General features: G+C 43.4%; 2 protein-coding genes across 5 annotated transcripts in view; one reads left to right on the plus strand and one right to left on the minus strand.

Moving 5' to 3' along the window:
* Tsacc (TSSK6 activating cochaperone) lies at window positions 1-10,711 on the minus strand. Of its 4 annotated transcripts, none has more exons than XM_076932683.1 (4): window positions 10,628-10,711; window positions 8,856-8,915; window positions 2,578-2,700; window positions 1-354 (listed from the first exon to the last, which is right to left on the minus strand). In XM_076932683.1, the coding sequence occupies exons 2-4, from the start codon at window positions 8,890-8,892 to the stop codon at window positions 137-139; spliced, it is 378 nt and encodes a 125-aa protein (XP_076788798.1). In that variant the 5' UTR covers window positions 8,893-8,915; window positions 10,628-10,711; the 3' UTR covers window positions 1-136. The 4 variants fall into 4 exon arrangements, with proteins under 4 accessions (XP_076788798.1, XP_034356495.1, XP_076788799.1 ...); XM_034500604.2 differs by lacking the exon at window positions 10,628-10,711 and adding an exon at window positions 10,339-10,464; XM_076932684.1 differs by lacking the exon at window positions 10,628-10,711 and adding an exon at window positions 10,377-10,452.
* The window catches only part of Cct3 (chaperonin containing TCP1 subunit 3), a 19,457-nt gene continuing 2,936 nt past the window's right edge, over window positions 10,544-27,064 (plus strand). Inside the window, exons 1-11 of the mRNA XM_034500601.2 lie at window positions 10,544-10,781; window positions 12,923-12,984; window positions 14,214-14,264; window positions 14,343-14,405; window positions 15,765-15,861; window positions 17,722-17,839; window positions 18,104-18,290; window positions 20,188-20,337; window positions 21,625-21,757; window positions 21,940-22,021; window positions 26,647-26,827. Coding sequence (XP_034356492.1) covers window positions 10,751-10,781; window positions 12,923-12,984; window positions 14,214-14,264; window positions 14,343-14,405; window positions 15,765-15,861; window positions 17,722-17,839; window positions 18,104-18,290; window positions 20,188-20,337; window positions 21,625-21,757; window positions 21,940-22,021; window positions 26,647-26,827 — 1,155 coding nt within the window. The 5' untranslated portion in view covers window positions 10,544-10,750. The remainder of the gene's footprint in view (window positions 10,782-12,922; window positions 12,985-14,213; window positions 14,265-14,342; window positions 14,406-15,764; window positions 15,862-17,721; window positions 17,840-18,103; window positions 18,291-20,187; window positions 20,338-21,624; window positions 21,758-21,939; window positions 22,022-26,646; window positions 26,828-27,064) is intronic.

A 27,064-nucleotide genomic window follows, 5' to 3' on the forward strand; every position in this document is an offset into this window, starting at 1 on the left:
GTTTAACATGCAGAGGGCACTGGGTTCAATGCCTGAGCACACACACATACAGAATATAATGCCCAGATTCCACCAATGGCTCTTGAAAAGAGAGAAAAGAGAAAGCATACTCAGTTCCACGTCTTTGTTCCCCAGTTCACTTATGAAATTGGGGCAGGTGATTTAATAACAGATTGCAACATAAGCCCGGGAGAGAACAGTTCTTGCTTTCCCTCCCAGAACCCAGCTGTGAGAGGGATGCCTGCAAGTTTTCCAAAATAGCCATCTGTCGTTGGGCAAGCTGAGTCTGGAGCTGAAGGTTGGCATACATGCATTCGAGGAGTCCTAGGCATTCCTTGGGCTTCTGACCAGCTCCTGAAGGAAGTGTTCGAGGTGCAAAGGGACAAAGGAAAGAGGCTTTGTAACTGCAGTGAGTTTGGAGGGACTCCATAAGAGCACCACTCTCCCCAGCTACAGCCTGACCCAGATGCACATGTACACAGCACTCACCTTCTCAAAGGCTTACCTCCCAATTCTGTCTTAATTTGAAACTAGTCCCGGGCATGGTGGCACACGCCTTTAATCCCAGAGGCAGGCCGATTTCTGAGTTCGAGGCCAGCCTGGTCTACAGAGTGAGTTCCAGGACAGCCAGGGCTACAAAGAGAAACCCTGTCTCGAAAAGACCGAGTCTTAAAGAGAAAACAACAATAAACTTTGGGGCTGGACAGATGATTCGGTGGATAAAAGCACTGGCTGCTCGTGCAGAGATCCAGGGTTCAGTTCCTAGAACCCAGATGGTGGCTCACAGCTGCCTGCAACTCCACTTACAGAGAATCGGATGTCTTCCTCTGGCCTCCACAGACATCACATGCATGCGGTGTACAAGCACTCATGTGGTGTGGGCAAAACACTCATATACATAAAAATATATATTTAAAGCTGTTGCAAAAAAGGAGACTGAATATTACCTGGGGTTTAGCTATTCTAAGCTACATGCCTTTTTAAAAAGACTTTCTTTCATTTCTTTTTTTTTTTAATTTTACTTTATATACATTGTGTTTTGCCTGCATGTACATCTGTGTGAGGATACTGGATCCCCTGGAACCGGAATTACAGACAGTTGTGAGTTGCCATGTGGGTGCTGGGAACTGAACCCCAGTTCTCTGGAAGAACAACCAGTGCTCTTAACCACTAAGCCATCTGTCCAGTTGCTCTGAGGAGGGAGATGAGACAGTCTCCAGTAGCCACATAGCTCAAGCTGGCCGCCAATGTAAATGAGAATAGCCACCTTTAAAAAAAAAAAAAAACTTTTAGTTTGTTTTTGGAGGTTTTTTTAAGATTTATTTATTTATGGGTATGGGTGTTTTGGCTACATATATGTCTGTGTACCCTGTGCATACAGTGCCTGTGGAGGCCAAAAGAGGGTGTTAAATCCTCTGAAACTAAAGTTACAAAATGGTTGTTAGCTGCCACATAGGGTCTAGGAATTGAACCCCAGCCAGTGCTGCCACCCACTGAGCCCCCTCTCCAGCTCCAGCTCTGAGGACAGCCTTCTTGTGCTACTCTCTTCCATGTGCTGGCCTAACAAGTGTGTGTCACATTTGGCTACCAGGCTTTTTTTTTCAATGTTTTGTTGTTGTTTTTGTTTTTATTTGTTTTTAGATTTTTTTTTCATTTTATGTGTTTGAGTGTTTTACTGCAAGTATGTTGTCCCTCTGTGTACCATGTTCATGTCTGATGGTCAACGAGGTCAGAGGACTTTGAATCTCCTGGCACTGGAGTTACTGATGGTTGTGAACCACTTGTAGGTGCTGGAAACCTAACCCGGGTCCACTACAAGAACAAGAAATGTTCTTTTCTTGATGTTTTTGTTATTTGTTTTTGGTTTTCCCCATCCTGGAACTTGCTTTGTAGACCAGGCTAGCCTTGAATTTAGAAATTAACCTGCCTCTGCTTCCTAAATGCTGGGATTAAAGGTGTGTGCCACCACCACTCAACACTTGTTTTCTTTTTTTTTTTGGTTTTTCGAGACAGGGTTTCTCTGTATAGCCCTGGCTGTCCTGGAATTTACTCTGTAGACCAGGCTGGCCTTGAACTCAGAAATCCGCCTGCCTCTGCCTCCCAAGTGCTGGGATTAAAGGCATGTGCCACCACTTGTTTTCTTTTTAAGACAGGTTCTCATATATCTTTGGGTAGCCTAGAGTTCAATGTGTAGACCAGGCTGGTCTTGAACTGAAGACATCCACTTAAATATCTGAAAATTTGATAGAGCCAGGGCATGATGCTGTATGTCAGTAATCCTTGTGCTTGGGATGATAAGTCAGGAGGCAAGTTCTTGAGAGAGTTCCAGGCTATAGAATAACTCAAAACAACAACAAAATGAGAAAAAAATGGAGTCAGGGTCTCATAAAGCCCATGCCAGCCTTGAGCACTCTACAGAGTTGAGGATAACCTTGAGCTCTTTCTGATCCTCCTGCCTCCATATATCCCAAGCATATGCCACTGTACCCCGTATGTGTGGCACTCTACTAGCTCAGCTAGACTTCCAGCCTGAAAAAAGTAGCTGGGTCTGCTTGGGAAGCCTCCCCACAGCCTTACCTGAAGGCAGCTTTGTTGTCTGGATGTTCAAGAAAGTAGCTGGTGGGGAGTTTGCTTGGAGATTCATGTAACTGGGGGAGGGCTTTGCTCGACAAAGACACACAGCGTTATCTTCCTCTTTGGCTGAAAATCAGGTGGCTGCATCAAAACTCATTCTAACAAGGGTTAGCCTGCCTTCCCCTGCCCTACTTCTCTTGATCTTTCTCCTCTTTTCATAGTCAGTCAATAACCCAGGCTGGCCTTGAGCCTACGGTCCTCTTGTCCCAGCCTCTCAAATGTGGGATTGCAGGAGTAAGACTTTCAAATTAAATCACTGGCCTATGAAAGCAGATGCCAAGGCCCCACCCCAGTATCTTGTGTATCAGGAAGATATACATAGAAAAGATACAGAAAACAGAAACCAATGTGAGTTAGGGGAAACCAGGAGGGTTAGGCATAAAATCTAATATTCTTCCTTGATATGCACTGCATGCTTACTACTGTACTAGACACTGAGAAATATATGAAAGACATGTACAACATAACTTCTTAACAGCACATTATCAATTTAGGGAGACAAATTGAGTCAGATGGAACATTATCTTTAGGCACAATGGTGACATGTATAATCCCAGCACTTAGATGCAGGAAAGAGGATCAGAAGTTCATCCCAGCTACACAAGCACCAGAGCAGCCTGAGTTACATGAGACTCTCTCTGGACAACTAAATGAATCAGGTGAGTCGTAATACCTGGATAAAAGTGAAGTTTTATTGGGGTTATGACTGAGCATACGCAGCTAAGGCCAAGTGTGAGGTTAAGTGTAAGAGTGCAAAGGGGGAGGGATTAAAATGAGCATAGAGTTTAGCTGAGATGCTGTGTGGAGACATTTACTTCAGTAATGTCTGAAAACCTGGAAAGTTTTTAAGGAGTAGAATAGGAGAAAGGATAACATAACATAAACACTGGCAACAGGGCAAGAACAAGGCTGGAGGGTGAGAAGCCCTGGGAAACTGCCAGTCAGGGCAGGAGGAGGAGAAAGAGAAAGGGGAGGAAGTCTATCATCTTTGGCGTGAGGTTGGGCCATGGAAGCCTCTCTCCATAACCACATCTGGGATGTTTAAGCTTTCTCTTAACATAATGGCCCCTCCACCTCTAAGGGTCAGAAATAGGACTGAGGTGGGATGCCAGGGCAGCCTTTCCTCCTAATACCCGCTGACATCTGGGAACACTCCACAGCACTCAAGCCCTTCTCACCACTAAGAACTGGCCATGTCCCAGCCTGGTCTACATAGTGAGCTCTAGGCTGGCCCGGAGCACAGAGTGACACCCTGACTAAAGGGGAATATGACTGGTTGCTAACACTTAAGATTTGTATTTCAAGAGCAGGAGACATGGCTCAACAGTTAAGAGAGCAAGCATGCTGCTCTTCCAGAGGACCAGAGTTTGGTACCCACCACCCACTCCAGGCAGCTCACAACCACCTATAACTCCAGCTCCAGGTGATCCACATAGTAAAGCCCAGGCCAACCAAGGCTACACAGTGAGAATCTGTCTCAGAAAAAGAGGAGAGGGATTAAAATGTCCTTTTTCTTGGGGCTGGAGAGATGGCTCAGTGGTTAAGAGCACTGACTGCTCTTCCTAGAGGACCTGGGTTCAATTCCCAGCAACCACAGGTGGTTCACAACCATATGTAATGGGATCTGATGCCCTCTTCTGGTATGCCTGAAGACATCATGACAGTGTACTCACATATAAATAAATTAATTTAAAAAAGAATCCTTTTCTTTATACATATTGAATACAATGAGTTGCACATGGGAAAGTTTTGGTTGTTTGTTTTGGTTTTTGGCTTTTTTTTTCTGGGACAGAGTCTTGCTATGTAACTGAGGCTGGCTTAGTACTTTCTATATAAACCATGGTAACTTTGAACTTCTGACAATCCAGATGCCTCCCAAGTTTCGGGATTCTAAGAATGAGTCACACCTGGCTTTAGAAGAGATTCTGAAATTGGTAACTATGTTACTTTTGGCAAAAAGTCAAATCAGAAGGAAAAACCAAGGCGCTGGTGAGCCGCATCCCAGAGTTCTTATCTACTGGGTAATTGTCCTCTGAGAGATTATTCTTTCCGAAGACCCCAGGTGGACTGCTGAGACAACACTCACACTTTTCACCACTACAAACAGGCTGTGTCCCAGCACAGGCCAGTCCCGGCATCTTGCTCTCTCTGCAACTGTGCTGGCTAGCTAGGGAAGCATACGGACAGTAAGTTGGGCCAGTCAAGTCACAGGATCAGCAAACGAACAATGATGTGTGTCAAAGCTTTCTTAGCTAAACACGGTAGCATGCCCACCTATAATCCTAACACTTGGGAAGCAGAGAGGACTGCAAGTTCCAGGCCAACCTGGGCTACAGATTAAGACGGTCTCAATAAACAAGCAAAGGCAAAAACCACAAAGACAAAACTGACTTTCTTTGGTTTGCTGTGCTGGGAGGACATAAAATCAAGCCCAGTGGGAGCTACTGAGCTTGCCCAGCATAGCATAAAAACTGTGTATAAGTAAAGCTAGCCACAGGGGAGGAGGAGGATGGATAGACAAATGGAGAGATTCCAACAGTCAGAATTCCCAGTCCCAACCCAGATGCTCCCGACTCCGCAGGTCTTGAACTCTCAGAACCCAGCTGCACAAGCCCCTAAACTCCCATTTGTACTCAAGGCAGCTTGAGGTGGGGTTCTCTCATCCAATTGTAATCACATTTTAGATGAACTAACAGTTCTAAGGTGAAGGTAGGAAATCAAACAGGAGATAAGAACAAGAGGTGGCTTAAATTTGGGTGGCAGGTCAAGCTGCTAGCCAGCCTCAGAAAGGGAATAAAAAGCTACAGAAATAAAAGCTGGACAGTGGTGGCACAGCCTTTAATCCTAGCACTTGGGAGGCAGAGCAGAGCTCTGTGAGTTCAGGGTCAGCCTGGTCTACATAGTAAGTTCCAGGACAGCCAGAGCTACACAGATAAATCCTGTCTTGTACACTCTATCCCCTCCCCACCCCCAAAAAAGAAAAAGAAAAAGAAGTTGGCTCCCTATAGAAAAAAAGAAAGAAAGAAAGAAAGAAAGAAAGGAAGGAAGGAAGGAAGGAAAGAAATTGGGCCTCCGAGTAACTCCTCTAGCACCTGAAGGATGAAAAGAGCAGACTGAAGAGCAATAAATGGTAAGTGAAAAAGCTGGGACCATGAGACAGTGTAACCAAAAGACAAGAGAGATGGAGGTAAGGGCCAGATGCAGCTCATTGGCTGTTTGCCCACCATGCACAACAACATAAGTTGGATCCCCAGAACACACAGGTAAAGTGGATCCGGAGTTCCTGGAATCCTTGTCTACACTGTGAGTTCAAGGCTATGAGACTGTGGAAGGAAGAGGAAGAGAAAGCAACCTCAGCATGGTCAAGAAAGAGGCTAGCAAAGCCAATGCTACAGAATGAGACCCTCTTTGGAAAGGAACAAAAGGGACTGGCAAGATGGCTCAGAGGGTAAAAGCAATTGCAGCCAAGCCTAAGGACTTGAATTCAATCCCCAAAGCCACCTGAAAGGAGAGAACCAGTTCTAGCAAGTTGACCTCTGACGTGCACATACACACGTGACATGCACTTCCTCACTAGCTCGGGAGTATGCACAAGAAATAAACATGATAATAATTTTTTAAGATCAAGTAAGGATGGGGCTAGGGGTTTAGTTCAGTGGTAGAGCATTTATCTAACTTGTGTAAGACCCTGGGTTTTATCCCCAGCACCGAGGGGAGAAAGAACAGAAAAATTAATCCATTCATTTATCCAGGTAAAAGATACCCAAGTGCCTATGTGACAATGGAACTGGGGAAAATGTCCTAAGGAATTACCTCAGACAGGGTCAGATGATAAAGAAGAGCCTTTTGTTATAAAAACAAGGCTGGGGGTGGGGGTTGGAGAGATAGATGGCTCAGAGGTTAAGAGCACTGGCTGCTCTTCCAGAGTTCAATTCCCAGCCACCCCATGGTGGCTCATGACCATCTCTAATGAGATCTGGTGCCCTCTTCTGGCCTGCAGGCATGCATGCATGCATGCATGCAGAGTCCTATATGCAAAATAAATAAATCTAAAAACAAAATGATAAAATAAAACAAGCCTGGGGCAGACGTGTGATGAGTATTGCAGGAGTTTATCCCCCCCACCCCCCGCTCTGAGACAGGGTCTCGTGTAGCTGGTCTTGTACTCCTTGACCCTCCTGTCTCCACTTCCCAAGTGCTGGGATTACAGGTGTGTGCCACATGCCTGCCAAGTAATGTCCATTTCACATATGCATGTGAAGCTGGGAACTGTCTACACATCACTGATCTTATAAAATGGAGGTGGGCTCGCTGATCCCTGACAGCTGCTCTTTTTGGTTTTTTTTTTTTTTTTTTTTTTTTTTTTTTTTGAGACAGGGTTTCTCTGTTGTACCCCTAGTGGTCCTGGAACTCACTCTGTAGACCAGGCTGCCCTCAAACTCACCTCTGTCTCCCAAGAGCTGGGATTAAAAGCATCACTGCCTGGGCTCTTTTTTTTTAAATCAAATCTTTTATTAGGTTTTTTAAAAGATTGCTGAGTGTTTTGCCTGTACGTATAAATGTGTACTACATCATGCATGGTGCCTTTAGAGGCCAGAAGAAAGCACTGGATTCTCCTGGAAGTGGAGTTACAGACCTCTTTGAGCTGTCATGTGGGTGCTGGGAAATGAACCCCAATTCTCTGAAAGAGCTGCCAGTGCTCTTGACTGCTGAGCCATCTCTGACACAGGATCTAGAGATGTAGTCCTGGCTGGCCTGACCTCACTATGTATCCCAGGCTGTCTTTGAACCTATGACTGTCCTCTTGCCCCTGATTCTTAAGTTCTGATACTACAGGTATGCAATACTACACACACACACACACACACACACACACACACACACACACACACACACATATATATATATATATGACAGGGTCTGTGTATTTTAGGCTGCTCTGAAATTTCTAGCAATCCTTAGACTTCTGAGTGCTAGGTTTGCAGGTGAGGGTCACCATGTTCAGCCTCTGATACATGTGTATGTATCATACATATATACACATATGTCTTCTGTGTGTGCTTGTATATGTGAATATATGTGGAAGCTGGAGGTCTATATCAAGTATCTTCCTCAGATGCTCTCCATTTATTTAATTTCATGTGTATGGTTCTCTTGGAGGCCAGAGGAGGGTATCAGATCCTCTGAAACTGGAGTTACAGACAGTTGTGAGCTGTCATGGTGGGGTGCTGGGAATTGATCCTGTGTCCTCTGAAAGAGTAGCCAATGCTCTTAACCATCTCTCCTGCCCCCTCCACTTTATTTTTCATTTCTTTTCTGTTGTTTTTTCTTTGATGGGGGGTTCAGAGTTTTCTATGTATCCCTTGATGTTCTGGAACTCACCACACCAGCCTTGCTGTAATTTTTTGAGATAGGGTCTCTCACCAAACTTGGAACTTATCAACTAGACTGTCTTACTAATAGCCTCCAGGAATATACCTGTCTTCTCTATGTCCCCTGCCTCCATAAGTACTGGAGATAGAGACATATGCCCCCACTTCTAGCTTTTTATATGACTTACAGGATCAAAACTCAGATCCTCATGCATGCATAGGAAGGACTTTACCCACTGAACCACCTCCACAGTGCCCCAACATATCTTTTACAATGGTCCTAGGTAGTAGACAGTATTAGCAGCAATGTACTTGAGGAATCCCATATTGATAAAATTTGGTCGGGATTCCACAACTGGAACATGGCAGGGCTGGAATTAAACCAGGGTCTCTTAACAGCAAATCTGTGCTCTACTTACTAACCGTTTAGGAGTGCTATAACAATAACTCATCAAAGCCAGGGGTGGTAGGTAGTGCATGCCTGTCAACTCAGCAGCTGGGCAGGCTGTGGCAGGACTATTTTGAGTTTGAGGCCACAATGGTCTATATAACAACTCTTTTTAAAAAAAGAAGAAAGAGAAGAAGGAAAAAGAAAAGATAAGAAAAGCTAGTCAAAGTAGGCCATACCTAAAATCCTTGGAATGTGGCTGCTCTGGCAAGAGGGCTGTCTCAAGTTTGAGGCTAGTGAGTTCCATGGCCAGCAAAGTTAGACCTGTCTCCTTTACCCAAAAAATCCCACAAGTACTTTCCAAGTAACCAAGTAGCAGGCAAAGCCAGTCACTTCTGCAAACACTGAGTAGATCAGGAAGGCTGGCTTCTGAGGAAGGGAATGCAGGGGCTGTGACACACCTTTTTCCTTAGTAGCGTTACTAGTGTGTTGCTCCATCTCAACAGCAACAGGTATGGTGGCTGGGAAGGAAGAATAGGATCACATGGTCAAACAACAGTGTTTTGTTTCATAAGCACTCCCCCAAAGATCCAAATTGGCTAGAACTGCTCTAATTTGGGGAGGCACAAGTGTAACAGTGTATACTATCTCATAGAGGTGTCTGTTTTTAAATTTAATTTTTTTTTTTAGGTTTTAGTTATATATATATGTACTTGTATGAGTAGATCTCCCTCGAGTTAGAGGTGGCTGTGATCGGCCAGACATCAGTTCAGGGAACTGAGCTGAGGTTGTCTGCAAGGGCAATATACCCGTATAACCCATTGTGCCTTCCCTCTGGGCTGCCTCCCTTACGTGGTCCAGGGAAACTGAAGCCATTGAAATTGCTATCCCCCTGACTCAGCCTCTGGAGTTCATTACAGGAGTGTGCTACCACTACAGGCAAACAAATGTTTTGAAGTTGTCCATTTTTCTCCAATTCCCTTCGGCAGAGTTATTTGTTAGTGCCTTTTCACTGAAGACAAAACATACCAAATATAAACTTTAAGTCTATCACAAACATGTCATGACAGCGTAGTCTTCTAAGTGTTTAATTACTAGCCTTGTTTTTTTCTGTTTTTGTTTTGTTTTTTTCCTATACGGGGTGATCTGCCAAGAGGGTTGTCTCCAGTTTGAGGCCAGCCTGGGCTACACGACGAGTTTTACACGACATGGCCAGCCATGGAACTCTACTAAGATAATATGATAATTTAAAAAACTCTAGTTCCCTTTCCTTTGTCACTAACCAGTGTTCAGGTTGTGCAGTGGGGGAAGAAAGGTTCAAAACACTGCAAGAAACATGACTTAGGATATTCGGGGGGAATGTAACCGACCCTCCTTTACTACTTATTGCCTTAGATTAAAAGTATTTTTCTAAGAAGTAAAACATTAGGACAGATGAGATAGCTCAACAATTAAGAGCACTAGATGATCCGGCAGAGGCCACTGGTTCACTTTCCAGCACCCACGTGGTGGTTCACAATCATCAATTCCAGTTCCAGAGGATCAGACTCTCTCTTGATCTCCTCTAGCAAATGGTGCACCTACATACGCATAGGCAAAACAACCATACACATAAAAATGAAAAATAGGTACATCTAAAAAACAAAGAGTTTTCTTTCTTCTTCTTCTTCTTTTTTTTCTTTAAAAAAAAAACCCAGCGCGTCTAGAGGAGTAAACCACTAACATGCTCCCAGCATGCTCCAGGGGGAAGCCGTTGCCGCCCCACCCCGTAGGACAATTTCCACTTCTACAATGCCTCAATCTTTCTGGACACGACCGGTATTTCCGGCTCCTTTACTCTTCCCTACTGCTAAATTGGAAAAAAAGATGGAGAACTAGCATGCCTTTCTTGGCCTTCACGGTCGGACGAGAACTGATGGACAAAACAGAGCTTCATGATCTCACCTACAGCATTAATCCAAAGCCTCAACCCCAGCACCCACCCTCTAGTGGGCACTCATGCGCTGTAGCGAGCCAGCTAACCGCCCGTGCCTTGGCGCTTGCGCAGACATTCTGTCCGCACGCGGCCGGGAGCGGCCACGCTAGTGCGCAAGCGCTTGCGTCTCCCAGTCACCCTCATCATGCCCTCTCTATCAAACTTGCCTAGCCTTTCTTGCGTAGAGGGCGGGGCTAATGCTGACGATTGGACTATGTTTATGCCAATCAATAAAATGAGTTTCGTGATTGGCCTTACTTCAGAAGTTAGCATGTTTCTGTGTCGGTACTGAGGAGGCAGCGTTTTCTTCGCTGCTCTTCTCTCCAGAAGGTTCTGCCGATTCCCCCCAGCTCTGGATAGTCGGCTCTGCGTCGTTCCGCCATGATGGGCCACCGTCCAGTGCTCGTGCTCAGTGAGTTCAGGGAAGCGGTGGCTCCCTCCGCCCCTTTTCCCCCACGCTGGCTAGTGTTGCCCAGCTCCGTCCCGCCATGACTGGGCCCTCGTGCCTTCCAGTGGTCTTTCGCCTTGGAAGCTCCTTCCCTACTTTTCTTCTCCTGCCTTCTCCTGTCGCCCTCTTTTGACAAAATGACTTTCCGCTCTCGGAGTCGCTGGTCTTTACGCGTGCTTCATCCTATTCGTGTTCCGTTCTTTAGTCGCCACCCTCCACGCCCCCGTGTCCTTTACAGCATGATTTTCGTCATGTGGTTAGTAATAATGGTTCTTAACGTTAGGCCTTGCTTCAGTGTCCTCGGTCCATCCATTAGTAGAGGTGTGACTTAACGGCAACTCTCTTGATTTATGCTTTAACATCAGTATTTAGGAGGCTGCAGTAGTTTTTTTAAAGTATTGATAGTTAAGTTGGTAAGTAAAGCTGCCTTTACCGGTAAATCGGAGGTGGCATCTTTTCAGTAGCGGTCATTCAGCAACCCTTGTTCTGAAATGACATTCCTTGCGTTCCCAATCTTGGATGTGATCTTTCCCACCATCCAGTTAAGTTCTCCCAGATTCCTCTCCTGGTTTGCTTTCCTCTTTAGGAAACGCCACTTATCTCAGTAAAGAAGTAAAGTGCACCAGTTCTTTGTCAGTTACCTGAGCTATTGAGAATAACTCAATAAGCCAGGTTCAAAGTTAGACATAGTAAAGAGAAAAACAGATTTAGTATGTCCACACTGGGAGGAGAGACAAAGGGGTTCAATGACACTACCCCTCCTACCCACACATAGCTGAGTCCATGCGGTTTTAAGTAGCAGGCCAGAGATATAAGAAGTCATCATTTTCTGCTCTAGTCTCCTGAGAAAAGTCTACCTACAGACAGGCTCTCAGGCCAGTCTTTTTCCTAATCTATTGAGATTCCTTGAAAATTATCTTTTGGGTACATTGTGATTGATAGTTTTTTGTTACTGTTTTTGTCTATGTATATGGGTGGTTTGCCTGTACACCTGTGGAGGCCAGAAGAGGGCATCAACATCCCCTGGAACTGGAGTTACAGGCAGTCGTGAGCCACAGTTGGGGCTGGGAATTGAAGCTGAACCATCTTTCCAGTTCACAAGCAGACTTTCATGGTCACTAACCCTCTTTCCAGCGAGGTTGTAAAGGACGTGCACTCTTGAGAGAAATCCCCATCTTGTTGAGGCCCATTCAGGGATCTCAAGATGTGAATTGCTGGAAATATGTGAGCATGCATACAAGGAAAGTATTGGTCAAGATTCTGAAGTTGAAGCATTTCAGGTTATCTCTTAATGTGCCGGGAGTTCTCTTCATCTTGTGTGTATTTTGCCTGCATGTATGTCTGTGCCTACAGACACCAGAAGAGGACATCAGATCCCCTGGAACTGTAGTTATAGATGATTGTGAGCTGCCATTTTGGTGCTGGAAATAGAACCAGAGTTCTCTGCAAGAGCTTCCAATGCTTTTAACTACTGAGCCATCTCTCCAGCCCCTAAACGTGCTTTTTGAGACAGGATCTCACTTTGTAACTCTGACTGGCCTGGAACTCACTTTATAGACCAAGGTGGTCTTCAGTCCACAGAAATTCATCTGCATCTCCAGTGCTCAGATTAAAGGCATATGCTACCGTGCCCAACCTTAAACAGTTGTAATTGACTGCTGGTTATACACTGAAAACTTTGTATTCATTTTTATTTTCAAAACTTGGTGGTAGGATGGCTCCGCAGGTTAAAAGAAAAAGAAAAAAAAAGCACCTGCCACTAAGCCTAATAATAACTGGAGGTCTTTTTGTTTTGTTGGTCTGTTCCATCTGAGGCAGGTTCTCTGTATCAACCAGGCTGGCTTCCAAGTCACAGAGACCTGACTCTGCCTTCTAAGTGCTGGGTTCAAAGGCATGGGCCACCATAGCTGACTTGGATGACCAAGTTTAATCTCTGGACCCATGTCATAGAAAGAATTAACTCTTGAAAGTTGTTTTCTGACCTCCACAGTTGTGCCAAGCATTGTACGCCTCACAGATATATAAAATGTAAACATTTTCTTTAAGTTAGGAAATTAAATGATAGTGTACACTGGGCTGTTGACGCTTGTTTTTGTCTGTTTTAGGTCAGAATACAAAGCGTGAGTCTGGAAGAAAAGTTCAATCTGGAAATATCAATGCTGCAAAGGTAGTACATGTTTTAAGAGATAATAGCAGTTTGTTCTGGATGACTCCCCTAACACTTACTTATTTGTGATAGTAAACTTCCTATGAGTCTGTGTGTCATACATTTGAGCAAAGGAAAACTTGGCTTTTCCAAGGCATTTCCCTGGTGGTGATATAGGAAGGGAGGTTTTTAAAGATTTACTTGTTTTATTTTATTGTTTGAATGTTTTGCGTCTGTGCATGTATGTGTGTACCATGTGCATGCCTTGTGCACAAGAAGCCTAGAAGAGGTCGTCAGATTCCTCTGGAACTGGAGTTACAGGCTGTTGTGAAAGTTACTGTGTGGGTGATAGGAATTTAATCTAGGTCCTTTGAAAGAGCCCTGTCTTCTCTTTAGAGACAGGATCTTGTCTGAGTAGCCTAGAATTTGCTATGTACACCAGGCTGTCCTTGAACTCATGGATCTGCTTGCCTTTGTTTTCCAAATCCTGGGACTAAAATCGTGCCACCGCTCTGAACTCAGTAAATATATTTTTGAATAAATGATTAGAAGACTTGATTTCATGTGGCCTAGAGGCCACTGTCACTAAAAATATCAAGGCTAGATGAACTCTTAGGACACAAAAACTGAAGTAGATTCTTTGTGAAAATTCACTTGTTGTAGTGTCTAAAATAGTTACCATCTTACCATCATTAATCTCCGCTCTGGCTGGAGAGGTGACTCAATACTTAAGAGAATTTGCAACTTTTTTTTTTTTTTTTTTTTTTCCCAGAAGAGGCATCAGATCCCATTACAGATGGTTGTGAGCCACTATGTGGTTGCTGGGAATTGAACTCAGGACCTCTGGAAGAGCAGTCGGTGCTCTTAATCACTGAACCATCTCTCCAGCTCTAAGCACTTGCTACTCTTGCAGAAGATATATAGATTTGATTCCCCAAACTCAGGTGGTAGTTCACAACCTCCTATAACTCCAGTCCTAGGGTATCCAACATGCTCTTCAGGCCTCTTTGGTAGCCAGGCATGCATCTGGAGCACAAACATGTATTTGAACAAAACACTCCATTAAAAATAAATCTTTAAAACACTGGCTCTGCACTGGGCATTGTGGAGCAAGGCTATCTCTGAGTTCAAGGCCAGTCAGAGCTACCTAGTGAAACTCTGTTTAAAACAAAACAATGGTTCTGTTTGTGGTTCTTCAGAACGCTCACATTATTCTCTGTGCTTCTTGTTTTGTGTTTCCTTACCAACAGACAATTGCAGACATCATCCGGACCTGTTTGGGACCTAAATCTATGATGAAGGTTGGAGTACCTTTTATTGGAATTCAAACTGCATGCCCTCTTTTTTTGTTATCTATAACACTTTTGATTTTTTCTTAGATGCTTTTGGACCCAATGGGAGGCATCGTGATGACCAATGATGGCAATGCCATTCTTCGAGAGGTGTGTTTCATTTTGATTTTGTTGCTGTTTTGTTTTGTTTTCTCACCTTTTCTGACAGCTTTACAAATACCAAGAGCCTATTCAGATACATGTAGATGACGTTGGCATAGTGTTCTATGCCTCTAATCCCAGCATTTTGGGGCCACAGGTAGAAGGAGGATCATGAGTTCAAGATCACCCTGGGCTAAATAAAATAACCGAGTCTGAAACCCAAGGGTTATCAAGGCATGATGGCAGTGTGCCTCTAATCTCAATATTTCGGAGGGAAAGGCAGAAGGATTAGGGGTTTGAGATTAATCTTGTGGGTTCAAGACCTCTGCGTACTGGGATTGTAGATTTGGAACATTGTGCCTGGCTAGTCTGCTATGGTTGTCTTAAAAACAGAAACTCCAGACATGGTGTATGCCTGTTATCTCAGCATCAATGCAGATAATGTTTCTCACTCCTTTCTGTTGTAAGCCCAGGGTCTCTGTTTCCATCATATGTTGTGTGTCCTTTATTTGTAAAAGAATGATGGGACTCACATTAAACCGTCTGACCTTGACTACATCTGCAAAGACCACCTTCCATGTAAAGACACATTCATAGGGTTTAGGCCTCCATGTCTGTCTGTCTGTCTGCCTTCAGAGGTCATGATTCAATCACTATGGTGCTTGTAGTACTAAACTGAAGAAGCTTTAAAGGTTGAGTTCTCAGTGACACTTTTCCCCACAAAAGTGATCTGCTTAAGATATTGGAGAAGGGAGTGCTGTGAGCCAGGGTGTACCTTCTAGAGGTATAGTTTCTGGTGATTGTGAGCCCTCCACTAATAGGGCTAGGAACTTGGGTTGGTCCTTTGAAAAAGCAACAAGCACTTACAACCACTGAGGCAACTCTCCAGTCTTTAGAGTTTTGTTTTGTTTTGTTTTGTTTCTTGAGATAGGACCTCACTATGTGGCTTGGAGCTGGCTATGTATGGGCAGCCTTAAACTAGAATTTATAGAAATCCACCAGCATCTGCCTATCTCTTCTGGGATTAAAAGCATGAGCTATCACACCTGGCCTAGTGCTGGTTTTAATTTAATCCGAGAGATACAATAAAACAAAGGGATAAGGGAGTATGAGACACTCAAGAGTTGTGGCCAAGCTAAGAGGTCTTTTGAGAGCTGGCAAGATGACTCAATTTGCTGCCAAGCCCGACAACCTCAGTTTAGTTCCCATCACCCACATGGTAGAAAGAGACAGCCAGTAACCACAAGTTGTCCTCTGTCCTTAAGGGACATGTTGTGGTATGTATGCAATCATATAACAAATAAGTTTGGGGAGTCTTTGTTTTGTTTTCTAAAGTCTTTGAGTAGTCTTGGTTCATTTTTCTTTCAGATTCAAGTCCAGCATCCCGCAGCAAAGTCCATGATTGAGATTAGCAGGACCCAGGATGAAGAGGTTGGAGATGGGACCACCTCAGTAATTATTCTTGGTAAGGAGAAAGTGGAAGATTGAAAAAAAAAAAATTGGAGATAAGATGTGTTAGCTTGGCTTGGTGGCACACACCTTTAATCCCAGTTTTAGAGAGGCCAAGGCAGATGAGTCTCTGAATTCAGGACAGCCAGGGCTACACAGAGAAACCCTGTCTCCAAAAACATTGTAGAAATCATTGCTAATTTTTAAAGTGTTTTTTGCAATAGATGAAAAGATTCATTCTGTAAAGTTATGAACAAGTAGTTAATTCCAAGCTATTGATGATCGAGGCAATACAAGGTTAGTAAGTTCCTCTGATCACATTTTTATCAGTTAATGCATATTTTATTGTATGTGAATTGATTTTTTTTTTTTTGGAGTATTTTCTTTTTAAGCCAGGCTCTTTTTATATAGAATTCTTATGAGAGATAAGTTTACATGAATTGTTATGTGCACATGAGGAATTGTTTATCTTTGGGGCAATTCAGATTTCATTATAAATTACGTACACGAGAGAGAGAGAGAGAGAGTGTGTGTGTGTGTGTGTGTGTGTGTGTGTGTGTGTGTGTGTATCTATGTCTGACTGTTCTCAGGAGTATAAATGCCCACAGAAGTTAGAAGAGAGTATTGAGTCTCTTGAAACTGGAATTACTCATGATTTTGAGTCACCTGACTTGGTTGCTGGGAATGAGTTCAGACCCTCTGTAAGAGCAGTTGAGTGCTCTTCACCTCTGAGCCATCTCCAGCCCCACTTGCTTTTGCAGAGGACCTGGATTTGGTTTCCCAGCACCCACTATTCACTCATAGTCTGTAGCGGTGAGTTTTGACTACACTGCTTTGTGCTCCACCCACCTCTGCCCAGAAACACTTAGATTCCCAGATGAAAGGCACACACACGTTAGCTTATTTCTGAAATGCCTTGGCTAACTCAGTGACTAGGCACTACCTGCTATCCCAGGCCCAATCTGGGAAGTGGCCACTCACCCAAATACTCACATAGCTGGTTGGCTCTCTCTCCTGCAGCTCCTGTGTCCCTCCCCTGACTCTTCTCTCCCCTGCATCCTAACCTATACAACTCACCCTGCCTTTGCCCAGCCATTGGCTGCTGGCATCTTTATTGATCTATCAAAAATCAATTGGGACAAGAACCTTTAGCATGTGGATAAGCAGATTCCTGATTAATCAAAGCATTAGAACCAGTCTCCCAACAACAATCATCTGTAACTAGTTCCAGGGGATCCCTTGTCATCTTCTCACCTCCCACAGGCATCAAACAGGCACATGGTACACATGCACACATACAGACAAATCATACACATAAATCTAAAAACAATTATAGATAGTATAGGTAATAGAGACCTGGGTAAGAAAACTTGAAATGAGTTATTGTCTATAGAGAACAGTGGCCAACAGTATCTTAAGGCTGGCCTTGAGTTCCTGTTCCTCCTGCCTCTGCCTCCCAGTGCTGGGGTTATGGTGAGCCCTTGTTCTCTGTCTTGTTTTTAGTGACAGCAGTTTGGCTGTGTCCTAAGGTATTGTGTTAATAAATGTCTCGTATTTTTCTTTCTTGGGGAAAATATTTTCATTTTTCTTGGGAAAATGAAGTACATATTTAGTTAGAAAGTTAAAAAGAAAATGGTAAGCCCATAAGGTCAATCTTAGATAAATTAAAATGTATCTAGCAAAGATATTTTCTTTATAAATTGTTTATAGAAGTTGTCAAGTATGGAACAATATTTATAGCCAAATACATGTCTTTAACGAGATCTGTTTTAGGAAAAAATAATTTTTAGAAGCATAAGGAAATTAAGTTGCCTTCATATCCTGGTACTTTGAAATGCATAGCTATATCCCTATAGTGCCTGTATCCTTTTTGCAGCCGGAGAAATGTTGTCTGTGGCTGAGCACTTCCTGGAGCAGCAGATGCACCCAACAGTGGTGATCAGTGCTTACCGCATGGCACTGGATGATATGATCAGTACTCTGAAGAGAATCAGGTATGGAGGCAGGACCTGAAATGGGTAGTGTGGGAGGCTTAGATTGACTGATCTGTTCTGAATAAAAGAAGCCAAGCACATAGGTTGAGAGGGATTAGAGGAAGATTTCCAGCATCAGCCTCTGGCATCCACTACACGCCTGTGCACAAGGTGCTTTCCATTCTGCCTCCTGGCACGCTCTCATGCTCTCTGAGGTCTAGTTTATGTGAGGGAGGTACTGTGTTAAATGTTTTATGTTGACTGTATCTGGGTTTCTTTTTCCAGTACCCCTGTTGATGTCAATAACCGTGATATGATGTTGAACATCATCAATAGCTCTATTACTACAAAAGTCATCAGTCGGTGGTCCTCTTTGGCATGCAACATTGCACTGGATGCTGTTAAGACTGTGCAGTTTGAAGAGAACGGCAGAAAGGAGATTGACATTAAGAAGTATGCAAGGGTGGAAAAGGTAAGCTAGTCCAGTGTGTGCTTGAGAGTTTAGTACCTGGCATGGTCATTTCAATTCAAAGTAGGGTGTCTTTATTTAGTTAGAACTAGAAAGAAGAACTGGACTAACTTAGAACCTGAAAACAAAAACCTAAGATAGTATCAGGGAGAATTCCTGATACCATTTTTGTTGCCTTTACTACCTTCCATACACAAGGTTTACAAGGGTAAGGAAAGACATTGGTATATCCCTATCTATGCTTATGGGTATTAATTAGCCCCTGGTGAGGATATTAATTTTACAAGTGTTGAGGTTGGCCAAATGGCTTAGCAGTTAAGAGCACTTAACTGCTCATGTACAAAGAGGGGCCCACATTTGATTACCAGCACTCGTGTGGTGTCTCATAGCCACCCATAACTCCAGTTCCAGAAAACCTGCTTCCCTCTTTTGACCACTGAGGGCACCAGGTACTCAGAACCAACTATCTATAATGGGATCCGATGCCCTCTTCTGGTGTGTCTGAAGAAAGCTACAGTGTATTCATATAAATAAAATAAACTAATTTAAAGAAGAAAAAAGATTTCTGTTAGTCCTTCAATACACTAGGCTGGTTGGTCTTCAATCTACTTGGAATCCCAAAGAAGTAGGCTCTAGTGCCTCAGCAGCAGAACAGATGAGTTTGCCAGTGAGAATGAGAACAGGCAAGCAGCAAGTGTCCTCTTCCTATGTCCTTTTATGTGGGCTGCCACCAGAAGGTGTGGCCCAGATTTAAAGTGGGCCACTTTTGACCCTGAATGATCTAGTCAAGGGAAATCTTTCACAAGTGTGCTAGTTGCTTGGGTTTTAGTTAATTCCAGGTGTTGACAACCAGGATTGGCCATCATATACTCATTATAATAAAATCTGCTTGGGCAGTGGTGACACATACCTTTAATTTTAGCACACCAGGCAGAGGCAGGCAGGTTTCTGTGAGTTTGAGGTTAGCTTGGTCTACAGAGTGAGTTCCAGGACAGCCAGGCCTATACAAAAGCTTTCCTATTTTTACTAAATTTAAGACCAGAGTGTATGTGTAAGTAGCTAGTGTAATATTAATCTTAGAGCCAGCAGATGGAGCCCAAGTCTAAAAATCTGTGGGACTATCCTAATGATAAAGTAGATCCTTTCAAATCTTTGTCAAGACAGTGGAAATTATTCTGTGGCTCTTACTCATCCTTCAGGTTGAGTGTCATGGACCAAGATTAGCACACTTCCTAAGGACTTACACATCTACAGCCAGGTTTGGTGGTGAGCAACTTTAATCCCAGTATTTGGTAGATGCACTTAGGTGAATCTTTGAGTTCGAGGATAGCCACAGCTATGTAGAAAGATTATGTCTCAAAACAAAAACAAGGACATACTTGCAGACACTGTTTGGTTCTTACTGTATTCCTAAAGGACCTGGAACTCACTGATGCTCAGGCTGCCCTAGAACTTATATGAAGCCTGCCACTTGTCTACTTAATTGTCTTGGGTGTTTTTTTGTTTTTTTGTTTTTTAAAGATTTTATTTATTTTACGTATGTGAGTACACTGTAGCTATCTTCAGACACACACCAGAAGAGGGCATCAGATCTCCATTGCAGATGGTTGTGAGCCACCATGTGGTTGCTGGGAATTGAACTCAGGACCTCTCTCAGAGCAGCAGTCAGTGCTCTTAACCGCTAAGCCATCTCTCCAGCCCAATTATCTTGTTTTTAAGCTTCATGGAAGAGAGATGCCTTAGACTTCAGAAAGAGTGGTCATTTGAGAAAGAGGTATATATGGGGATAGATTTGATATGGAATTGGCTTGCACGCAGGGAAGCAAGTGCTGTATGATGTATCATCAGTCCCAGTTATTGCATCTTGGTTATGTATTAAAGTAAATCTTTCTTTGCTCAGATACCTGGGGGCATTATTGAAGACTCGTGTGTCTTACGTGGAGTCATGATTAACAAGGATGTGACCCATCCAAGAATGCGCCGCTATATTAAGAATCCTCGAATTGTGCTACTGGATTCTTCTCTGGAGTACAAGAAAGGAGAAAGCCAGGTAAGATTCCCTAGCTTTGTGGGGTTTTTTGTTTTTGAGACAGGTTCTCTTTACATAGCCCTGGCTGTTCTGGAACTGACTATGTAGACCAGACTAACAAAGTTCCACCTGCCTCTGCCTCTCAAGTGCAGGGACTAAAATACATGTGCCGCTACCCTTGGATTCTCAGCTTTTTTTTTTTTTTTTTTAAGTGGACTCTGACTACTAATATAAACAAGTGACAATAAAGTCACTGTGTGCTACCATTTATTATCTTTTCTTGAAAATACTTTGATGTTATTTTTGTTTTCCAAGTGAGGAGTCTGAAGCCCAGGACTGAGGGAAAAGAGTGACAAAAATTGTATAAATCTGTCCTGCATTCATTGAGATGTCTGGGTATAGACACAGACAGTCCTGTGTGCGTGGGTGGATAAATGAGGCAGGAAGACGACTTGGTTCAGAACCGACCTGGACAGTGTATTTTCTCAGTGTTTGTCTTTGGCATATTTCAAATCTGGCTCCTTTAACTTCAATTTGAAGAGGGTTTTTTGTTTTTGTTTTTTTACAGGTTAGTTTAGGAAGGTTCAGACAGTGTTCCTGTGTAGCCTGAGTGGTCTAGAACTCCTGCTGTGTTGAGGCTAGCAATCTGCCTGCTTCTGCCTCCTGAGTGCTGGGATTGTGGGTATGACCCACCTTTTCTAATGCAGCTGCTGCTGCAGCAATACCTACAGTCTCTCAGTTCCTTTAACTTTGCTGACAGGGCTTTACAGAGTGTAACGACTTCCATGTTCTAAGCCAGTGGATTCATCCTATTAAAAATGTTTGGGAACCAGAATTCAGGTGGAAATGGTTGCTTACATCTGTAATCCCAGCACTGACAGGGCTGAGAATGAGATCAGCCTGGGTAGAGTAAGATCCTGTCCTAAAAACAAAAACCAAAGGTAGCAAGAAATTAAGATCTAAGGTTTTCATGCACACTAACTAAGACAAAAGGTCCAGCTCAGGTGTGTTGAACAAATGTGAAGTTTTGACATTCAGATTCACATTTTCTGGACTACTGCGTGAGAGGGCTGGGCGGAGGGAGGGAGTGCTTGACACTTGCAGTCTTCATCGGCCCGGGAATTTTTAAATTACTGTCATTAATGTGTGTTGTGTGACGTGCATGTGGAGATCTGTGGGGAACATAATGTGTCTGTGAGTATAGGTTACTTGGATCCCCTGGAGCTGGAGTTCAGATGGCTGGGAGTGCTACTTCTGACTGCTGAGCCGGTTCTCCAGCTTCAGTCAGTGCCTTTTCTTCATTCACAGACTGACATTGAGATTACACGAGAGGAGGATTTCACCCGAATCCTGCAGATGGAGGAAGAGTACATCCAGCAGTTGTGTGAGGACATCATCCAGCTGAAACCTGACGTGGTCATCACAGAAAAGGGCATCTCGGGTAGGGCCCCATTCATTTTTCAAGCTTGCCTTTGAGGTAGAAGAGGGTGAGTGGTGTGGTTTGGTTTTGTCCCTCAGGTTGGCAAAGACAGCTGTGTTCTGTTTTAAATACTTTGGGGATAAAACCAGTTCAGAGGCCAGTAATTTGGGTGTCTAGCTGACATGTCTGCTCTTAAATTTCAGATTTAGCTCAACACTACCTCATGCGGGCCAATGTTACAGCCATTCGTAGAGTCCGGAAAACAGACAATAATCGAATTGCTAGGTAAGTGAGCCAGTTAAAAATAGTTCTTTATTTTATTTTAGTTGCATAGTATATTCATTGCCTGAAATGGTGCAGTATGCAGTGCAGTCAAAAAGAACTTTCGGCTCAGTGGTAAAAATAGTATCTTTGGTTTTTTTTTTTTTTGTTTTGTTTTGTTTTGTTTTTTGTTTTGTTTTGTTTGAGAAAAGCTCTTGCTCTCTATTGCTCAGTGGCCTGCATCATTCTGCAGACCAGGCCGACCTTGAATTTGCAGTAGTCCTCCTGCCTCTCCAGTTCTAGGCTTACAGGTCTTAAACTAATTGACTCTGACTATAGCAGAAGTATTAGATCTCTATTAGAGGAACCTCCTCTGTAAATTTCAGTACAGTGATGTCTGCATTCAGGGTATTTATTTCTAGTGCTAATTTATCATGGCCAGAATGGTATCTGCCTATAACTCCAACACGAGGGTGAATCAGTTCACAAGTGATCCTTAGAGGCCAATTGGGGCTATGTGAGACCTTGTCTTAAAATTAATGTCTATAAGTGCAGATAACCAAGGGTGCCAAAAGAGGGCGTCTGTCTGTTGGATTTAACAGGCATTTGTGAAACAAATAATGTAGGTCCTCCAGAAGAGTACATTTGAGCATTGAGCTATCTTTTTGGACAGTTCCCCATCTTTTACAGCTGGCTGTGGTGATTGCACCTTTGGAGGCAAAGATGAACTATTTGAATTTGAGGCCAGCCTGATCTACATAGTGAGTTCTAGGGCAAAACTTAAAAAATACCAACAAAACTTTTATTAAAAAGTTTAAGACTTGGGGCTGGAGAAATAAATGGTTTAGTGGTTAAGAGCACTGACTGCTCTTCCAGAGAGGTCCCGAGTTCCATTCCCAGCAACCACATGATGGCTCACAGCTATCTGTAGTGGGATCTGATGGCCTCCTCTGACATGCAGGCATACATGCAGGCAGCACTCATACATTAAAAAACACATAAGTAAGTAAATTTTATTTAAAAAATTAAGAATTGACACTGGATGTGGTAACATGTACCTTTGATCCCAGCTCTTAGAAGGTAAAGTTCTTGAGTTTGAGACCAGCCTGGTCTATAGAGCAAGTTTCAAGATAGCCAGGGCTATAAAAAAGAGACCCTGTCTCAAAAACCCCAAAACTAAAACTTGATAATAGGAGTAGTTGAAATGGCTCAGGGTATAGAGACATTTGCCTCCAAGCTTGACCACCTGAATTCAATCCCTGGGATTAATATCATGAACGTAGAGAACTCCCAACTCACGCATGTGTGTCACAACTAAACATAATTAGTTACAACTAAATGTAATTCTTTTTTTTTTTTTCTTAAGTTGCTAGAGGGGCTGTAGTTACACTAACTGCTATTGTAGAGGATCCGTGAGAAACCATTGTGATGGTGTGCACCTATAATCCCAGCACTTGAATGGCTAAGGCAGGAGGATCTTTGTGAGTTTGAGGCCAGCTTTTGCTGCATAGTGAATTAAAGGCAGCCTGAAATAAAAGTTAAAACCCTGGTGGATCTGGGCATGCACAAACTGACTCACCTGGTAAAGGTGCTTGCCAACTTGCCATAAAAACTCGAAGACTGAATTTGATCCTATGTAAAGGATCAAATTCAGGTGGAAGGTGTGAACAAACTTCACAAAGTTATCCATTGCTTTCCACGTGTGCACCCTGGTGGTTCATGTGTGTCTGTAGTGTAGTGTGTCTATGTGTACTTCATTCCTTTCCTAGGCTTGCTTAGTGGTATGGACCTGTCATTCCATCACTGGGTAGACCAAAACAAGAGGCTATCAAAAGCTGAAGATGATTTTCAGTTACATAGGGAGTTTCCAGATAACCCTGAGCTACATGAGGCATCTTAAAATAAAAGAGCCACTCAGGACTCAGAATCTCAGCACTGTAGAAGACTGAGGGAAGAGGATTGATTACCTTAAGTTTGAAGTCAACCTGGGCAAATTATTTCCAGGCCATCTTTTACAACTGACTGAGACTGTCTCAAACGGGGGTTGTGGATCCTGATGGTTCAATGGGTAAAGGTGCCTGCTTTAAGCCTGACAACCTGAGTCTGATCCCTAGGACCCACATGATGGGTAGAACTGACTGACTCCCACAAGTGGTCCACCGCACATACACACACAAAGTGAATGTAGTTTTTAACAACCTAACCTATTGGGTTAATTCTCATCACTAAATAAATACTTGAGAAGTTGTTTATTTTGGTTCACAATTGGGAAGGTTCTAGTCTTTTGTTGGTTGATTTTGGTCTTGAAAACCCTTCTATTGGTCCCAAATCACAAAGACTTTACCACTCCAGTAGACCTGCCAAAGGGAACAAGACATTAGAATGTGGAGCTTTGGGAGATACTTGAGATTCCCAACTCTACCACCTACCAGGCACATAGCTCAATTCAAGAGAATTCTATGTCTGCTTGCTCCAAGATGGTTCTAGACATGCATATGTGTGCTTAGTTTTTCTCCTTGTTCCCGTAAGTTTACATGAAGGGTGACATGGAATCTATGTAACCTGGCCAGTGGTGTCTTTATCCCAGTACTTGGGAGACAAAGAAGGGGAACTCTGAGTTTAAAGTCAGCCTGCTACACAAAGTGAGTTCCAGAGCAACCAAGGCTACATAGGAACCCTGAAAGAAAAATGCTATCCTGAGCTGGGTGTGCCTTAGGCCTTTAATTCCAGCCCAGAAAGAGGCAGATGGATCTCTGTGAGCCTAGTGTACCTCTACATAGTGAGCTCCAGGACAGCCAAGACTACATACAGAGAATCTGTTCCAAATAAACAGAAAATAGAAGGAGGAAATAAAACATGCTTGGTACTGGTATACATATGTGATATTAGCGCTTGGGAGGTAGAGTCAACAGGGTGAGAAGTCGGAAGCCAAACTGGATTAAATGAGACTATCCTAAAAGAAAAGTTTAACATTTATTATTGGATCATGTTTATAATCTGGACTCTCTGTAATTCAAAGCAGTACTTAAATTCACAATCCTGCCTTGGCCTCCAATGCTAGAATTGTAGATGTATACCTGTGGCCCACGTTGGGTGCCACCTGTAGTGGGAAGTATTAAAAACTATCTGCAGTTCCTGCATTACTGCCAGCATCAACAGGCCACATGGCACCAGAGCTCCAAAATCTCTCCACCCAGCTTACTAAGTTCCCACTGGTGGGTCATTACCACACCATCACCGTGGTTCAGCCTTTATGGGGCACATCATGCAAACCCACGCTTTGCCCCCCGTACCTTTCTCTTTTCTCCCTTGAACTCAGTCGAGTCACCACAAGAAGAAAAACACCACACAAACTTAGTTCAAAAACAATGGTAACTCAATCTCTGATCACAACAAGTAGAATGTTAATTGTGTAAGCCATATTAAATCTAAATCCTCCTATGGTGAATCCCCGTGGATTTGCCATAAGCCGGGAGACACAATAGCTACATCTTGCCCTTCCACTCTCCCCATCCAAAAGCCCTCTCTCCCTTCTGCTTCCTCTCTTCCTCCAACCCAGAAGTCCCACCTCCTACTCGCTCAGTGATTGGCTCCTTTATTCATCAGATGGTTCTCAAGAAGTCCTGAGTGTGACTCATTCCTTGTTCCAGACAGCCCCTCCCAGGAGAGAGCAGAATTAGCATTAGAATACAAACAGCACCAGACCCATCCACAACATGTACCCCAAGTTTTTCTCAGGTTCTTGCTTGCTTGACTTTGGAATCTTTTAGTATAGTTCGTTTCTTATTACACTTTCTGTGATGTGCAGGGGTACATGCATGTGCCGCAGTGCACACATAGAGGTTAGATGATGACTTTCTGGAATGGTCTCTCCTTCTGCCTTTTCTTTGGCTCTGGGTTGTCTTAGTTAGGGTTTTATTGCTGTGAAGAGATGCCATGATCAAGATAACTTATAAAGGACAATATTTAATTGGGGATGGGAGGTTCAATTCATTATCAATATGGCAGGAAGAATGGCAGAGTCTTGGCAGACACCATACTCTAGAAGGAACTGAGTGTTCTACATCTTGACCCAAAAGCCGCCAGGAGGAGACTGGCTTCCAAAGACAGCTAGAAAGGGACTCTTCTGTAAAGCCCACCCCCACAGTGACACACTTCTTCCAACAAGAATACAGCTATTCCAATAAGGACACACCTCCCTGTGTCCTGAGGATTCAGACACATGAGTATGGGGGCCAAACCTGTTCAAATCACTACATGGGTTTTTAACTCAGGACCTCAAGTTTGTGAGGCAAGCATGGTACCTGCTGAGCCATCCCATGGCCCTGTTTTGCTATAATTCTACCTATTGACATTCAGACACAGCTGAATTATTTATGTGTGGGAATTCATTGTCTGGGTTTTATTGTCTAAAAATTACACTTGAATACAGCTATGATTGGTTGCCGTGTGTATATATAATTTTATTACTAAAGCCAAATTTAAGAAACTTGGCCTTTATGCATTTAAAACTTTCCTACCAGTCAGTTCAGACCTCCCAGTGATCCTAGTAATATATTTTAGTCTAACCTCTAATCACAGATGGTGTAGACTACCAGATGGGTAAAAGCATCTGAAGTCACATCCTTTCCATCTTTTCCACCCGATAGAGCCTGTGGGGCACGGATAGTCAGCCGACCTGAGGAACTGAGAGAAGATGATGTTGGTACAGGGGCAGGCTTATTGGAAATCAAGAAGATTGGAGATGAGTACTTTACATTCATCACTGACTGCAAAGACCCAAAGGCCTGCACCATTCTTCTTAGAGGAGCCAGCAAAGAGATACTCTCGGTGAGTGAGCCTTGGCAGTGTGACAAGGGAGGGACATTGTTCCATCTTAGAACCATCAGCTTTTTACCACAGCAACAAACTTAATGTGTCGACTTTAAGAAAAAAAGGTGTATTTGAGCAGTTTTTCTTTTCAGTTCATGCTCCTTTAGCCTGGGCTGCATAGATGTATGAAGGAGCAGAGCCACTCACATGATGGGGAAGGGGTTAACGGGAGCCAGGGTTTGCCCCTAGTGTCAC

This window comes from Arvicanthis niloticus, chromosome 4 (genome assembly GCF_011762505.2).
Source record: "Arvicanthis niloticus isolate mArvNil1 chromosome 4, mArvNil1.pat.X, whole genome shotgun sequence".
Lineage (NCBI taxonomy): Eukaryota > Metazoa > Chordata > Mammalia > Rodentia > Muridae > Arvicanthis > Arvicanthis niloticus.